Source organism: Miniopterus schreibersii, assembly GCF_964146895.1.
Source record: "Miniopterus schreibersii genome assembly, chromosome: 20".
In the NCBI taxonomy this organism is placed as follows: domain Eukaryota; kingdom Metazoa; phylum Chordata; class Mammalia; order Chiroptera; family Miniopteridae; genus Miniopterus; species Miniopterus schreibersii.
The window spans coordinates 13,861,148-13,877,538 of NC_138122.1; the positions used below are offsets into that span (position 1 = coordinate 13,861,148).

A 16,391-nucleotide genomic window follows, 5' to 3' on the forward strand; every position below is an offset into this window, starting at 1 on the left:
TATTGTTAGCATATAGAAATGCAACTGATTTTTGTGTGTTGACTTTGTATCCTGCTGCTTTGCAGAACTCATTTATTAGTTCTGGTACCACTTCCAATACCGAATCTGTATCAGTCAGGGTCCAACCAGAGAAGCAGAAACAGTAGAATATATATTAAGAGATTTATTGCAAGGAATTGACTTAAATGATTATGAGGACTGGATAGACAAGTCTGAAATCTGTAGAGCAGGCCACCAGGAAGGGCAAATGCTGGAACTCTCAGGCATGGGCTGAAGCTGGTATCCACAGGCAGGATTTTCTTGTTGGAGAAGCCTCAGCTCTGCTTCTAGGGCCTTTTGACTGATTGAATCAGGCCCACCAGGATTATCTAGGATAATCTCACTTGCTTAGTTAACTGGTTATAGACTTTAATCACTTCTACAAATTACCTTCATAGCAACACTCAGATTGTGTCTGATTAAATAACTGGAAACTACAGTCTAACCCAGTTGACACATCCAACGACCTTCTACCTGCCCACGGCCATCCAGTAACTCTGGGTCAGTCTCACTCTCTCCCACTAGCACACACTCTCCCACGCTTACCCTTTAGTTGCTGACAGTCTAAATGCAAAAGTGAGGAACCTCAGGACTGGGGCATCTCATCTAACTTCAAATCAACCTGCACAAACAGTGCCTGGGATATTTTTAAATGGAGGTAAAAGTCACATAACATAAAATTCGCCATTTTAAAGTATACAATTCAGTGGCATTTAGTACATTCACAATTTGTGTAACCATCACCTCTATCTAGTCCAAAAACATTTTTATCACCTCAGGAGGAAACCTTGTACCCATTAAGCAGTCACTCCTCATTCTACGCTCAGCATCTGGAAGTTTAAAAGTCAGCCTGGACAGCAACATTATCAGACATCATTAAGGAGATCTTGGACGTGTAAAGCCTGTCACACCTGCAGAGATGCCCTCCATGGTGGGCAGGGGCTGAAGGCCAGCTATTCCTTCACGATATTGGGGCTGTAGTTGGGTTTGACAGCTTCCGCAAGCTCCCGTGCATACATGTCATATCTGCCTGTCATCTGAAAGCAAAACAGGTGTACTTTAGAGGTTCCTGGTTTCTAAATGGCCCTCATTTACTTGCCACCACCTCCTGCCACTAGAGGGCAGCCAGGGGACAGAAATGCGTCAGGAAGGCTGGTCTGAAGGACAATTTTAGACTGTAATACAAAGAGAGACAACCAGCGTGACTTCTCAGCACTGATTCTTGGACGGTGATGCAGATCATGGATGCCAGCATGACTCACACACCCAGACTTCTGCTGGAAGAACTCTGTGGTCTGTTCATCCAGAAGGTGTGGCCTGCCCTGAGGCAGAAAGGACCGACCCGTGGTTCCGCAGAACCGATAGGAGCAGCCTACAGCCCAGATCACCAGCTAGGAGTGGAGTCGTCTGGGATTTGCACCATGGTCTCCTGGCTCTAGGTCTGAAGGTCCATCCACTCCACATAGCACCTCATCAAGGACACGGATGAAGGCTGGGAGAGGGTGGGGGCGAACTGGAAAGCCTACCCAGAGTGCTCACACACCAGAATTTCCTCCCTTCCCTCCCTCCTTCCTTCCTTCCAAAGCCTCGATAGGAGCTCATGCCCATCACCACAGCTTGGGAAGTTTTCTGCTTTCAAAAAGTTACTAATGAGAAAACATTCTAATTTGCATAGATTGCTCCATTAATCTGAACTTCCCAGGAAGAGGAGACAGGCCAGGACACTTTCCCGTGAGCAATGCCTTGTTTGTATGATGAGGATCTGAGACTCAAGGAAAATGCCCAGGGATCCATGCTCAGGTAAACAGGGAGCCGGGCCTAGAGCTCCTTGTCTGGCTGGATCCAAAGCCTTGGTTCCTCCCAGACACGCTGGGCAAAGTCCTTCAGTGGTGACGATGTGACATTTCATTTGCATGTATGATTCGCTTATAAATGGGTGCTGAGTTGGTGAAAATACTGCATGGCACTAATGCAGCAATCTGTGTGTGTGTCCATAGTGAGATGCCATATTATATGGGGTCCGAGTCTATGGTTGCCACTGCCCCATTCCAGGAGGATCGGCACTCACAGTCCTCTCGTGATTGATTCCTGGTGTCAGAGGTATTGGGTCTCAAAAACTGCTTGGGACATTCAAGTTAAGTCTCTCGTTTTACAAATGGAAGCGCTAAGGCCCGGGAGCAGAAGGGGCTTGCTTAAGTTGGCTGAGCAAGGATGTGCAAAGCCAGGCCTAGAGCCCATTTATCTGCATGACCCATTTCCCTCTGTGGCCTGTGGGGCCTGGCCACAGGCAGAGCCAGACACACACATTTATCTTGTAATAAGTGCAAATGCCTGGAAAGGAAAAAAAGGATCAGAGAAGCTAATCTATTCTATTCTCTGGACAAATTAAACTGAGATTAATTTGTTTGAAGGCACCCAGAATCTCAATCAGATGAGAGGAGAATTTATGGAGGTCTGCTGCCTGGGCATCATTTTACCCAGTGGTTCCTCCCCTGTGCACCAGCCCTGGCTGGGCAGGATGGGACCTGCAAGGAGGCAGGGACCCAGCCCTCTGCTCAATGCTGAGCCTCATGCGGGCTGTCCCCTCGGGCAAACCCAGCAGCTGTGGTTCTCAGTCCTGAGATGAGGATGGGACCCAAGTGGAGGAGGAGAGCAACAGCAAAGGACTCAGGGACCCACCTTGAAGTTCCAGACATCATTCACCTGCCGGCAGAGGTTGAGGTTGAGCTCAGCAACCAGCAACCCGTCCTGGTCTCGGGAGAGCCCGGGAGTGCGGCTGCTGTCTGGGGCTGCCACGTAGCTTGAGCCATAAAAGTAGCCGAAGTCCTTGTGAGCTTTGAAGGAGAAAAGGAAGACACCGTGCACTTTGCAGGCATACAGTGGACTTTGCAGAGGGGCAGGCACATTGAGGGACATCCAGGACAAAGGGTCCACACCACCCTCCCCAGCGTCTGCCAAATGCTGAGGCCTGGAGGCCCTGCCTCCCTCCTCAGCCCTGAAGGCCCGGCCAGTTGCTGCAAAAGTCACCCTCACAGCCCTCACCTCTGCCTCCAAGAACGTTTCCAAAGGTCCCACTGTAGAGGTGTTGGCCCTTTGCTCCCAACATCAGCCATCCACAGCCCAAGGGAGTCATACAGCTCTGTAGGGCTTCCTGTGTGACCCACTTCCTGTGGTGGCCCCACACAGTGAGCTGGAGGCTCTGCCTTCACTTGCCTTGCCAGCTGTCAACTGTACCCTCGCTCCCTTCCTTGGCCCCCAGTAAAGTGGGGCTAACAGCCTCCCTGCAGGCCTGTAAGGAGCAGGTGGGGGTAGTGCAGGGCCTAGCAGGAGCCAAGACATAGCAGGTGCCCAGTGGACCTCATTTCCCTGCCTCTTCTACACCTGTCTGCAGGGAGGTAATTGGGATTGGAGACTCTGGAAGTCTGGGGCCTCAAGTGGGGTGATCTGGGACCCTTTCAGGAAGTACTTTTCTGGGAAACAAACCCACTCAGCCCCCTCTGGCTTCCCAGGGGACAAGGCTAGCGCACAGATTCCTCCTCAGTGAGGGGAGCAGCCCCTCCCTCCCACATTCCTGGCCAGACTGATGGGAGCAGGACGAGGGGGTTTCCTAGCAGAGGTAAGGTGGTACTTGACCTCAGATCAAAACAAGCTGTGGATTCTAGGATCCTAAGACAGTCCAGGATCTGGGCAGTGATCTGGGCATCTGTACAGCTCAGGGTGGGGATGGACAAGCACAGAGGAAAGGAGGAAGGGGGTCTATAGGGTGGATGAAGCATCCCTTCTCTCAGGGAGCTCACAAAGAACTCTACCACATCTTCTCGGACCCTCTTCACACCAGTCCTGAGGGAGCGATGGAGTTCAATCCAATCCCCTTTGATCTCCATCCAGGGAATGAGGTGGTCACAAGCCCAGGACTGCCTACCCATACCTGGCACAGAAACAGGCTCCCACACTGTGGGCAAGGGAGCCGAGGAGGCAGACAAGAAGGAGACAGTGAGGCCCACTCCTCAACTGCAGCCACCATGGAAATTCATGGAACATACCTTTCTTCCCATCTCCAGAGGTAAACTCATTCGGGAAGTACTCCTGTGAAATAAATCCAAGGTGAGATACACCTATAGGTGGCACTACCACCGCATTCATCATAGTCAGGCTACGGTGGAGTTAGTTGAGAAACAGTTAAAAGTGAGATGGAATCAACAAGTATTTATTAAATGTCCTTGCTGAGTCCCCAGCACTAGGCAAAAAATGCAGGCCAGGCAGCTAGCGGGGAATTTGACAAACAAGGAAAGTCCGGGATTTCGCCTGTGGGGAGATTACAATCTGCTGGGAGATACTGTGGAAGTTCTCAGGGCTGTGAAGGTGGTTGGGGTTTGCCTGCTGGAGTAATAAAGCCCCATCCTGGGGTCTGTGAAGGCGGCAAGGGGGTGTCCACATACTGTTTTCAGTATTTTCCCCAAAGCCTAATGGAGGCCGCACATCAAACTGTGATGGGGTTACACAGGCTAATTAAAACACCAAGTTTCCTTATGTTGTCAGAAATTAGACCAATTTAGTGCAGAAACCTTAGACTGATTGGAAGTTCTGATTAGAGTTGGACACCTGATAAGGAAGAATGAAGAATATTGTTATGTAATACATGCACTGTATTTGCTGGTCTGAATCATTCAGTGCATGGGGCCAATGGGAAAAATCTGAAACCAGATCCTTACTAGTAATAGAGGGAGAGCCTTTCAAAAATGCTTTTAGCTAAAGCAAAAACAGACAAAAATAGAGGAGAGACATAGTGATATCTTTAAAAGTAACAGACCAAGACAGTTTCCCCCATTCTGGGACCCTAGGATTCGAGGCAGGGGAGAAGAGGGAACAGGGAGAAGAGGTGTGGCATGTCCCCCCCAGGGCCAGCAGACAGCAGCCCCTTTCCCTGTGGCCTTCACTGGTCTGAAGAGGCTGGGTCTCCTCTGGCAGACAGGTTTCACAGCAGCTTATTGCTCTGTCCCCTCCTCAGCACACCTGGTTGACCAAGCTGAAGCCTTGGGGACTTACCTTGCCCACACGGTTGATGGCGCAGGTGAAGCAGTGATTGGCAATGGCTGCGTTCCTGGCCTCGACGGGCCACATGGACTCACTGTGAGAGGAGAATGAGAGGAACTAGGCTGCCCACTCCCAGCCAGACTTGATGGATGCTTGGCTCCGAGCTGCAGCTCGGCTGCTAGCCTTCCCGGCCTTTGGTGGGGACAACTAGGGGGACTCGTTGTGCCTGTGGGTGACCCTTAACTCACAAGCAGGCCAGCTTGTCCTCAGTTTGTCCCATGCTCAAGCCCAAAGAGCCTTTTGTTTTGGAGAGGACTGCTGCAAGCAGCAGCAGCCCTAGATCAAATCCCCATCCTAAGCCTCAGTTTTCCCTTCTGAAAATCCCTCAAAGGGAAATATAAAGACCAAATGACCATGCAGGTGAAGCTTCTAGAGGGGGCTGTGTGGCAAGAATTCCACAAAGGCTACTTCTCATTCCTTCCCTCCTCCTAGGTCGGTGAGGAACCCACCTTCCAGGCTGGGCAGCTCACCTGGAAAATGTCAGAAGAGAGCTAGGGGCCCTGTACATGGCTCTGTGAAGGCTCTAACTGTCTGCCCAACCCTGCCCTGCTGTGTTGCCTTGCTAAGCAGTCTCCACAGGGACAGATTTCAGGCCACAACAACAGTAAACCTGAAGGAATTTAGGTAATGGGGAAGGGGTAGATTCTGTAGCAGGTAGCACCTCCCCTGAGCTGGTCCCCATTTTCTGGTGCCTTTCTGGTTTCCTCTTCTGAATCCTGAGTCTCTAAGCAGGGGCTCCCTGGTTGTCTTAGTAGCCCAGGAAGGAGGCAACCTTCAGGCACAGCTGAACTGTGGGCTTTCCTAAGGCCAGCACCTGCACAGGGGAGATCGTGGCAGGAGACCGGGCCCCAACTAGAGATCCTGTCCTCCAGCCCACCAACTACAATGTGCCATGGAATTCAGTGGGCCTCCTGGTCACTAGTTATCTCTTGTCTGAGGAACAGCATCATTGAGGTTGAGGACTGACAGGCATAATGCCCCCTTGGAAATACCAAGGGACTGACTGGGAGCAGAATGCCCTGGAATCTTCCTTCCTGTCAGCATGCACCTGGTTTAAACCAGGGAGGAGGTGGAGGGGGTGGATGCTTGTCATAAGCCTAATTCTCAGGAGGATTCACGAGTCTGGAAAAAAAAAATCACAGGCTTGATTGAGGGGCCTCATTTTGCTGCTTTTTTCCCCCAGCTGCTAAGCCAAGCTGACAAAACTTTTAAGAAAGGATTTTTACAGAAACACACCCATAAATGACATTTCAGGAATTAAATAGACAGTTGCAGGGCGAGTACCATAAAACATCTTTCTTGCAATTCTCCAGGGAGGATGTGCTGCGTAGGACTCAAACCCACAGCTGGCAATAAACTTAGGCTCTCAAAACAAGTGAGGGAAAGGAAGCTGGAGGTTCGTGAGAGCCCAGCACGTGCGGGAGTCACAGCCCAACGGGGACATGGGGACATCTGCCATATTCCCAGTGTGGCTACAGAAGCCCCTAAAAATAATCAGAGGGGGAAGACAAAATGCAGCGAGGGGATGGGCTTTCTGATTAACACACAGACATGGGGATATCTTCGACCACTCGGGCTGCATGGGATTGCCAGGTTGACTCAGTTTATGAAAAAGCGCTTTAACCCCACTGTGTGCTTAGAACTGTGAGACCCCAAAATGGGTGAGGACACCCTGCCAACCCATAGCGTGTGGGGCGGGAGAGATGTCAGAGATGGGGACAGATGGCTCTGAAAGCTGGGAGGGAATGCTTGTGTGCACCTGGCGGGGATTTGCCCAGCGTTGTGCTTAAAAACGGTCACCGTCAATTCCACAAATAATCCTTTATCATTTTAAGAAAATCGCTCAGAATCCCACCATCCTACTGAAATGTCTGTTGTAATTTTTTTTCCACACTCCATGACCATCCTTGGCAAAAATATTTAGAGTTCTGATCACAGTCTGGATACATCATTTTTTGCTCATGGGCTTTTGTAATGACACTGCACTATCTTCATAAGGTCTTGTTTCAATGGCTGTACAGTAACCCACGGAAGAGATGGGCTGAAACTCTCCTAACCCTTCGTTTCTCTTCCTTCCAGCTTTGCTCTTATTATAAACAGAGCTGCCAGAAACATCTTTAGGCTTATAGCCTTTTCCTCCTCCTTAGCTACTTCCTCAGGCGAAGTTCTAGGGGTATAATCATCTGAAAATTTTAGTAGCTCATAAAACATACTGCGTTCTTGTTTTTTTTTCATTCTCACCTGAGGATATTTTTTACATTACTTTTCAGAGAGAGTAGAAGGGGAGGAGAGAGAGAGAGAGACATCGATGTGAGAGAGAGACACATTAATTGGTTGCCTCCCGCACAAGGCCCCCGGGATCAAGCCTGCAACAGAGGTACATGCCCTCAGTCGGAATCAAACCCGGGACCCTTCAGTCCGTGGGTTGATGCTCTAACCACTGAGCAAAACAGGCCAGGGCAACATATTGCTTTCTAAAAGACCTGTTTGCGTTTTAACTACCAGCCTCACCACACCCTTGAAAGGCATGAGTTAAGCGACAGTTGGCTGAGGAAGGAAAATTGATCATTTTAATAAGCCCAATAGGCTGCTGTGGACATAAGCAGTTATGTGCATATTATGTCCGGGGTGTTTCTGTTTGCTTAATTTGGGCTAATAAAAGGGAGTGGGGTCAAGGAGTTGGCCATCTGAGACTGAGGCCACGGCTTTGCCTTCCCTAGCCCAAGAGCTCAGGGTGTTGGCTTCAGGTTCCTCCAGGGCTCTGCATGGAGATGGAGCTTGCTAAATGCTTTATATGTGGCCGGCAGGAGGGGGCTACTCTATGGGGTGGCCTGGAGGTTCTTCTCAGACCCAGTGGCTGGAGGACCAGTAACTACTTTATGTCACGGCTGCCAGTGGATGCTGTCTTACTGACCAAGTTGCCACCAGGCCTGTGGGAGATTCTCGGAGGGGAGATCCGAGATGTGATTTCTTCCCTCCCCATCAGTGCTCCTCCTGGACATAGACAAATCCTTCAGGTGTGCAGATGGGGTGGTGGACCTGTGATAGCAGACAGGGTTTGTTTCTGCCTCCAGAAGGGACTTTTTGTGCAAATCAGAATGCTGCGGGAACGTCAGTCTTAAGAAAGTAGCACTGTGTTTTTTCAAAAAGGTAAAATAGCCTTGGCCGGGTAGCTCAGTTGTTTAGAGCGTCATCCCAATATGTCAAGGTTGCAGGTTTGATCATCGGTCAGGGCACATACAAGAAGCAACCAATGAATGCATAAATAAGTGGAACAACAAATGGATCTCTCTCTCGCCAAGAAATAAATAAAATTGTTTTTTAAAAAAGGTAAGTACATGTCACATTCTGGCATTTAGAAGAAATTCGACTGAAATTTAGTAGAATGAGGACAAGAGTGACAAGAGTGGGCCACTGGGAATTCAAAGCTGACCATCAGAACTCCCTGAGCTGCCCTCCTGCAGCCCTCACCCTGCTGGGGCACTGGAGCCAGGACAACAGAGTGCAAGGCTGCCGTCCTGATCCAGGCATCCATTCAGACATCCTGCTCTAGGGGAAGTGAGTTGGGGAGAAAGTTATTTGCACAGAATTCCTAGAGCTCTGGTACTTGTTAATGATGCAAAACTGGAAACCACCGAAATACTCAGCCGTTGGGGAAGAGAGAGGCAGCAAAAGTGCAGTCAAGCTGGTCATCTTAGTTTACCTGTCATTATTAAATGAGGGACACGAGGGGTCCTGCCCTGGAGCTGGGAGATAGGGGCTGCCAAAGACAGCTCCACTGCCTTGATCAGAACAGTTTTATCTGTTTTGGGATTAGGCTGACACCTGAACACTTGTCAGGTGTTTAAAGAAGAGAACACTTGCTGGCTAAAAACCCGTTTCAGAGCTACTTGACTAGTCTGTTAAGGACCCTCTCAGCTCCGACTCTCTCATTTGCTCTTTTTGTTCAAGTGTCTGCTCTCCAAGCATTGGATGCTACAGACAACAGGCTTAGGAATCTGCATTCATTGCCCCCACCCCCAGCACAGTGGCTATGACAGGGAGGGGAGTTAATGCTGGCCAGATCTACTGCTCTGGCACTTGAGAAGTTTTTTTTAATCCTGACGATTACGGGGGTGAGTGGGGGGATTATTATCACCTTAGGGTTCAGAATCATAGCAAAGGGTAGTATTTCACAGCAGAGCAGCTCTTCTGCAGACTGCAATTGACATTTTGGTGTTTGTTTCACAGAAAAGTTGGTGAAATATACAACACACAATTCCAGGGTTCAGATTTGTTAGACACCCTGGTGGTTGCACCTGCCTGTTACCAAACCCAAGAACCGTCCCAAATCCCAACTATTCAGGGACCTGAGTGTTCCAATGGTGGCTGAGGGGTTGAAGATGATCTCAGCCCCATTGACGCTGTACATGAACCAGTTGAGGGGGTGGTGCCGCCCGTAGCAAATGTTCACTGCGATCCTCCCGAACTGCGTCTGGAACACAGGGTGGCCCAGGTTTCCTTCCATGTAGTAAGTAGACTGGAAAACAAAGGGCCATATATTGAAGCCTCTGAGCTATAAGATTTCCCTTTCCTTAGACTTGGCAGAAAAAAATGAAATATCGCCAGTACTCCAAAAGTGACACTCTTGGGTGTGACTCTAAGTTCAAAATTCCAATATGCTCCAAAGCAAACAAAAAACACAGAGAAACCCCAGACACTGTAACTACAAGCTAACCCAAGGGGAAATCACTGTGGCTTATGCATTTACCCACAATTTCTGTGGCACGTCAAGAAAACCCTGAAGCAACTTCCTGCAGTATTTCAAAGATAAACTTTGATTAGGTTTCAATCATGGTACAACTACAAGCTGAGGTTTGGTCAGTATTAAGATGAGTTGGTCAATGTCCTCACCAGTCACATGCTCCTATAAAGAATGTTAGAGCTGAAGGGGCCAGAAGCTCATCAAGAGCAACCCCTGCCTGCCAGGGTGAGAACACCTGAGCCCGAGTGGGCATGTGACTTGCCAGCTCATGAAGGCCAGTCTGAGACTAGAACTCACACCGAGAGGGCATCCTGCCCAGGCTAAGGAGGTCCCTACAGGGCAGACAGGTGGCAAACAGTCCTGCCATCCCTCCCTTTTCACCTGCCCCCTTGGGGTGCTGCTCCTGGGACATTTTCATGGACAGCACTGGGGGCAGGTAGAGGGTAGATTGGGGTCCTAAACAGATCTGTTCCCAGAGCATTTTGCTTCTTCCCATTAATTTCAAAATTCACAGGGCCAGGCAGCAACCAGGATGTCCACACATAGTGGACACGAAGCAGATCCTAGTGCATTGAGACAAGCCCTTCACTATCTTCAGAGAGCTAAAGATTAATCCCAGGGTAAACAGGTAAGGGGCACATTTTCCTGCCCCCACATCCAGGTGTTACTGAGAAACACTGTGTTCTTCTTTCTTCCTAGGGAACCTCGGCTAGCTCTGCAGATCCTTTCTCATTTGTCTGACCAGCTGAGAGTGCTGGACCCCCACAATCAGGGAGGGTAATGATGGACTGAGAATATCACACCCTGAACAGCTGTTCAGATTTCATATTGTAGGTATTAGGTGGAGTTCATATCCCTCCTTCAAATGTCCATCTCCTCCATTCTACCAACCTACAAATTAGCATTAACCAATAAAAACAGCTCCTCTGACTTAGACCTTGATCTTGGGCACGAAGCCCCACCTGACACATGTGCACAGACACACACATTCACTCAATGTCACCCAACACATGGAAATGGTTGACTCAGATCCCATATGAGCCACAGACAAGGACCCCTGCCCTCCAAACAAGGACTAGAAAGGCAAGGAGCTCAGAGCCTGAAGGGGGCTGCAGGAATTATTTCACATTTGTGCATGATTTATTTTGGTTTAAATTATAAACTACTTACTTCAAAGAAGAATTTCAGGAAGCCAAATCAAGTAATATTAAAAAAAATAATAAACCTCTGTGCTAAAGGTGTTTTGGGCTCTCCCAGAGTCCCCCTGAATCCTATCCATTCATGTGATGCAGGGCTATGTGGGGAGGCCCCTGAGCCCTGCATCCATACTGTGTTCCAGTGTTGCATGATGTGACATGATCTGACACAGAACTTCCCTGGCAGAAAGACCCACTGAGCTCTATGCATGGAAAAGCGGGCAAGCCAGGCTGGCCACCTGAGGGGCAGCTCACCTCGTTGAAATCACCCACTCTGGGGATGTGGTTTTTCCTGGTCTTGCCCAGGACCTTTCCAGAATTGGAGATCACTACAGCTGTGTTCCACAGAACGTCCCCGTGCTCTCCATCTCGTTCCAGGATGGGGGATACCACCACCATGTCATGCTTCTTTGCCAGCTGGAAAAATTATAAATGTAGTGAGTCCTACTTTCAAATCAACTGCCATAGATTTTTATTGAATAATTCAATGGTTCTTCTAAATAACTAGCCTTGGTTCAGAGCCATCACTTGTTTGGAAGACTAAATCCCAGTGTTGTCCTGATGCCCAAGCTCAGAGAAATAAGAATGATTACTGTCTTTGTGCACTGTTGGTAGGAATATAAAATGGTGTAGCTCTTGGGGAAGCAGTATGGTGTTTCCTCAAAAATTAAAAATAGAATTTGATCCAGCAATTCCACTTTTAGGTGTATAACCAAAAGAACTGAAAGCAGGGTCTCTAAAAGATATTTGCACACCACTGTTCATAGCAACATCATTCATGATAGCCAAAAGGTGGAAGCAACCCAAGTGTCCACCTATGTGTGAGTGGATATGTTCACACAATGGAGTATTATTCAGTCTTAAAATGGAAAGAAATCCTGTCACATAAATGCTGGACAGTGCATCCTGTCACATCCTTGACAGGGATGAACCTTGAGGACATTATGCTAAGTGAAATAAGCCAGTCACAAAAGGACAAATGTGTACTGTATGAGTCCATTTATGTGCAGTATCTGAAGTAGTCAAACTCAGAAACAAAGTAAAAACTCAGTTACCAGTGGCTGGGGGTGGAGGGAAGTTGTTTAGTGGGTACACAGTTTCAGACTGACAAGATGAAAAAGTTCTGGAGATTTGTTTCCCAACATGGTGAATGTATATATTGAACTATATACTTAACATGATTAAGGTGGTAAATTTTACGTTATGTTTTTTTAATACGATAAAAAATAAGAGATTTAAAAGAATGAATTTTATGCTATGTGAATCATATCTTAATAAAACTGTCATCCAAAAAACCCTTGACATTAGAAGAGGTTACAGATAGTAACATCCCTATTCTCACCTCAGAAAAAAGTATCTAGATCTAGATACTGAATTCGTTTGTCTCAAATAAGAGTATCAGGACCTGGTGACCAGCAGGATGAACAGCCCCAGCCAGTCATTTGTCTTCAACTCTAACTAGCCTCTCATTACCTCTGGCCTTAATGACAGGAGAGAAGGAAAGGCACAGGATGGAAGGTGATGCTACAAGCCATATAAAGGTGGCCATGAGTCCCCAGACCCCCTTGATGCAGACAGGTGTCCCCTGGTACCACTTCTCTTTCCCACTCTTCCTTTCCTCTTCCTCCAGCCTTGGTTCACCCAGCCATCTGCAAGCGCCTCCTTCCTTTTTTCTTCCATAGCATAGAATTGACAGCGTGGTGGGTGAGACCCCCTGCCCCAATAGCCTGAGAACACTGATCACAACTAAGCATTGACAGAGTCACCAGGATTACAGTTCTGCTCAGAAGCCCCCTAAATATATGCATAAAGTCTGAGACGGGATATGGAGAAATGAAAGGAGTTCTTCTGTTTGAGGTGAGAACAGTTACTCTTTGTAACCTCAATGTTAAGGGTTTTTGGATAATAGTTTTATTAAGATATAATTCTCATAGCATAAAATTCATTCTTGTACCATTCAGCGGTACATTCACAGAGCTGTGCAAGCGTTGCCACAATCTAATTTTAGAACTTTTTCATCACCTCAAATGGAAACCCAGAGCCATTAGCAGTCGCTCTCCACCCCTCTCCCTGTCCAGCCCTGGCAACCACTAACCTGCTTTTCTGCCTCTATGCATTTGCTTATTCCAGACATTTCATATAAATGAGATCATACAACATGTATTATGAGTTTTAATAAGGAAAAATGAAATCCAATTTCTACACTGATGAAGACAGGTCATGCAGAGAAGCTTACATAACTCAAGGCAAACAGCAGGTGGAGGAGCAGAGTTCTGGACAAGGAACCCACTTTGTCCCTGGTCCCTGAGTGCCAGCTCTGCCACTTGCTGCTACAGAACCTACTATAGGGTCACCCAGGCCACCCTTCCCTGGCTGAAGCTCCCTTACCTGAAAAAGCCATTAAGGGCCCTTCTGGCTCTGAAGCTCTATGATTTTAAGTGAAAGTACACTAAAAAAGGGCAGTAAATAGTCTTATCTAACCTTATCTGGCAAAACAAGCATCAAGCAGGTGCATTTTCCATGGTGAGGGCCACACCCAGCAGCTGTGGCCTCGCTCTGTGACCTGCACATGTCTGCCAGCTGCCGCCAGAGGAGCAGTTAATGTCCTACCTTCTGACAGAACCTGGTGGTGGGCCCATCCTCTGCTGACTCGGCAAATTCTGTCCAAGGAAGCTTCTCTCTCGTACAGAAAGCAAAAGGCATAGCTGTAAAGAGGAGAAATGTGAGACTCATACCCAATGCTCATCGCCTCTGAGGGGAGCACAGGACCTTGAGTGCCTTGGGCTGGCTTCCAAGTCCCATCCCTGGCTGTGGACAAAGGACAGACCCTAACCTTTCCGGCTTCATAGAGAAACAAGGAGCTAGGCAAAATGCCTTACCTACAGTCTTAAAAACAATTGCAGCACAGACTTGAACAGATATCTGCACATCCATGTTCATAGCAGCATTAGCCACAAGAGCTGCAAGATGGAAGTAACCCAAGTGTCCACTATGCGGTGTATACATACAATAGAATATATATATATTTTTTAAATTATTTTTTATTGATTTTAGAGAGAGAGAAACATCAATTTCACTTATTTATGCATTCATTGGTTGGTTCTTGTATGTGCCCTGGCCAGGGCTAGAACCTGAAACGTTGGTGTATCAGGACAACGCTCTAAACAAGTGAACTACCAGGCCAGGAGCATACAATAGAATATTATTCAACCTTAAAAAGGGAAGAAATTCTGACACATGTTAAACATGGATGAACCTTGAAGACATTACATGAACTGAAATAAAGCAGTCACAAAAAGATAAATGCTGTATGATTCCACTTACATGAGGCACCCAGAATAGGCAAACTCACAGAGAAAGAAATTAGAATACTGGTTGCCAGAGGTTGGAGGGAGGGGAGAATGAAAATTATTGTTTAATGGGGACATTGTTTCAGTTTGGGAAGATGAAAAAGTTCTGAAGATGGCCAGTGGTGATGGTTGCACAACAACGAAAACATACTTAATACCACAGACATGTGACTAATGTGTGGCCGCTATGATATTATGATGGCAACAGGAATTTTTGAGCTCCACGATAATCTTATGGGACCACCGTCCATATGATGGAAATGTCATTGTGTGGTGCATGACTACATTCCTCTGACCTCTGGCTAGATACCACCAGGGGGCTAATTCAATAGGAAATTTCATTAGACTCCTGACTTTTGTTTGCTTTATTTTCAGATAGTGGGTACATATGTATGTAGTAATGGTTCAATGAACACTATACATACCAGGTTCAGAAAGGGGGTTTCCTGGGCAGGAGGGGGGAGGCCCTGCAATGGGGGTGGACACCAGTGGCTTTTGGCTGTGTGTGTTCCATCACGTCACAGTCTCAGCCACTCTTCAGTACCCTCCAGTCTAATGGCGTGAACTTGCCATGTGGTCACCAGCCTTCCAGATTTGTCCTCTAGGCCATCCTGTTCGTACCTTTTGCCCATTTCCTACCAAGCCATTTGTTTTTTTATTCTTGGAGAATTAAATTCTTTGGACTAATTCCACACACTCTTTAGATCTTCCCTCTCCTAATAACCCAGGTTCTTTTCTTTTAGGGAGATGAACCTAAAAGAAGTTTTCAGATGCTTGCTGTTGTTCTGGCCACCCTGTGGGGAGGGTTTTATGGGAAGCTATGTGATGTGACTGGCAAGTGCTTTAACTGGTTGCAACCTGTTTGGGGGTAATAATCATAGTCAACCTTTCCCATTTATGGGCCATGTGCCCAGCACAGTGCCAAGCCTAATGATAGGCAGCTTATCCTAGATACCCCTGTGAAGTAGGTGACTCTCTTCACTGCACAAGGTAGGAAGAGAATCATTAACCTTCCAGTGCCTTCCAGTCCTAGGAAGCCTGGAACTATGATAGTGTCAATGTAGAGGCCACCAGTGCCACCACCACCATCTCAGCCACCAGGGGTGGTGGCCCATGGAGGTATCTAAGTGGGCACCAGGCTCTGCCAGCAACAGCCCGGGCGGGGGGGGGGGTGGGTTGGCTCCAGGCTCAAGACTCCCCAGGCTCCTCTTCAGTGAAGAGAAATGAACTGCGTTAAGGAAGCCAACAAAAAAGCTGTTGATAACAAATACAATCCTTAATGACCATTCATTCTCAGCTTTCAGAGCATTAGGAGAGACTCAAATGCCCCAAGAGAGTAAAACCTCTCTTTCTGATTTCATTTCAGATTGATAAGCTCTCCAAATTTCTCCATTTGCATTTTCTCCATTTTAATGGCTTTGTTTCCTGTTTACACAACCACTGTAATGTAAACAAACTTTCAAAAGAAGGCTCTGGAATGGAGGTTGGTGGAGGCTGGCTGTTAAGTCCCAACTGCATTTCAAATTAGAGGGGAAGGGGATTCCCCATTCATTGAACCAACACTCCCCGAGTCAGGCTGTAAACTTAAACCTGGTCCTGCCCTCAGGACCTGCCAGCCTAGATAGAAGATCTGAATTATAATCTAGTGTGGCTGCATGACACCACAGAATGCCCAGTTCTGCATAGGGAAGTCCCCAGGGCCCCTCAAAGGAGGAGGTATCTGTGCTAGGCCTTTATGGGTGAGTGGGAATTTTGAAGTTGGTTAAACAATCCAATAAATATTTTTTAGTGTCTGTCATGTACCAGGGATTGTTCAAGCCACTAAAGAAAAAAACAGGGTGGGAGAATTAATAAACAAAATGTGCCATATCATACAATAAAATATTATGCAGCCACCCTGTCCAGGTGGCTCAGTTGGTTGGAGCGTCCTCCTGTACACCAAAAGGTTGCAGGTTCGATTCACCCATC

At 47.6% G+C, this 16,391-nt stretch overlaps 1 protein-coding gene across 3 annotated transcripts in view; it reads right to left on the reverse strand.

The window, feature by feature from the left end:
- Positions 1-16,391, reverse strand: part of UPB1 (beta-ureidopropionase 1) — a 30,586-nt gene that overhangs the window by 838 nt on the left and 13,357 nt on the right. Inside the window, exons 4-11 of one of the 3 annotated variants that reach the window (XM_081122852.1) lie at positions 13,684-13,778; positions 11,329-11,490; positions 9,483-9,652; positions 5,086-5,167; positions 4,083-4,125; positions 2,719-2,873; positions 951-1,076; positions 148-368 (exon numbers count right to left, since the gene is read on the reverse strand). In XM_081122852.1, coding sequence (XP_080978978.1) covers positions 993-1,076; positions 2,719-2,873; positions 4,083-4,125; positions 5,086-5,167; positions 9,483-9,652; positions 11,329-11,490; positions 13,684-13,778 — 791 coding nt within the window. In that variant the 3' untranslated portion in view covers positions 148-368; positions 951-992. Of the gene's footprint in view, positions 1-147; positions 1,077-2,718; positions 2,874-4,082; positions 4,126-5,085; positions 5,168-9,482; positions 9,653-11,328; positions 11,491-13,683; positions 13,779-16,391 lie in introns of those variants that run through there. The other 2 variants (XM_081122851.1, XM_081122850.1) reach the window with 2 other exon arrangements.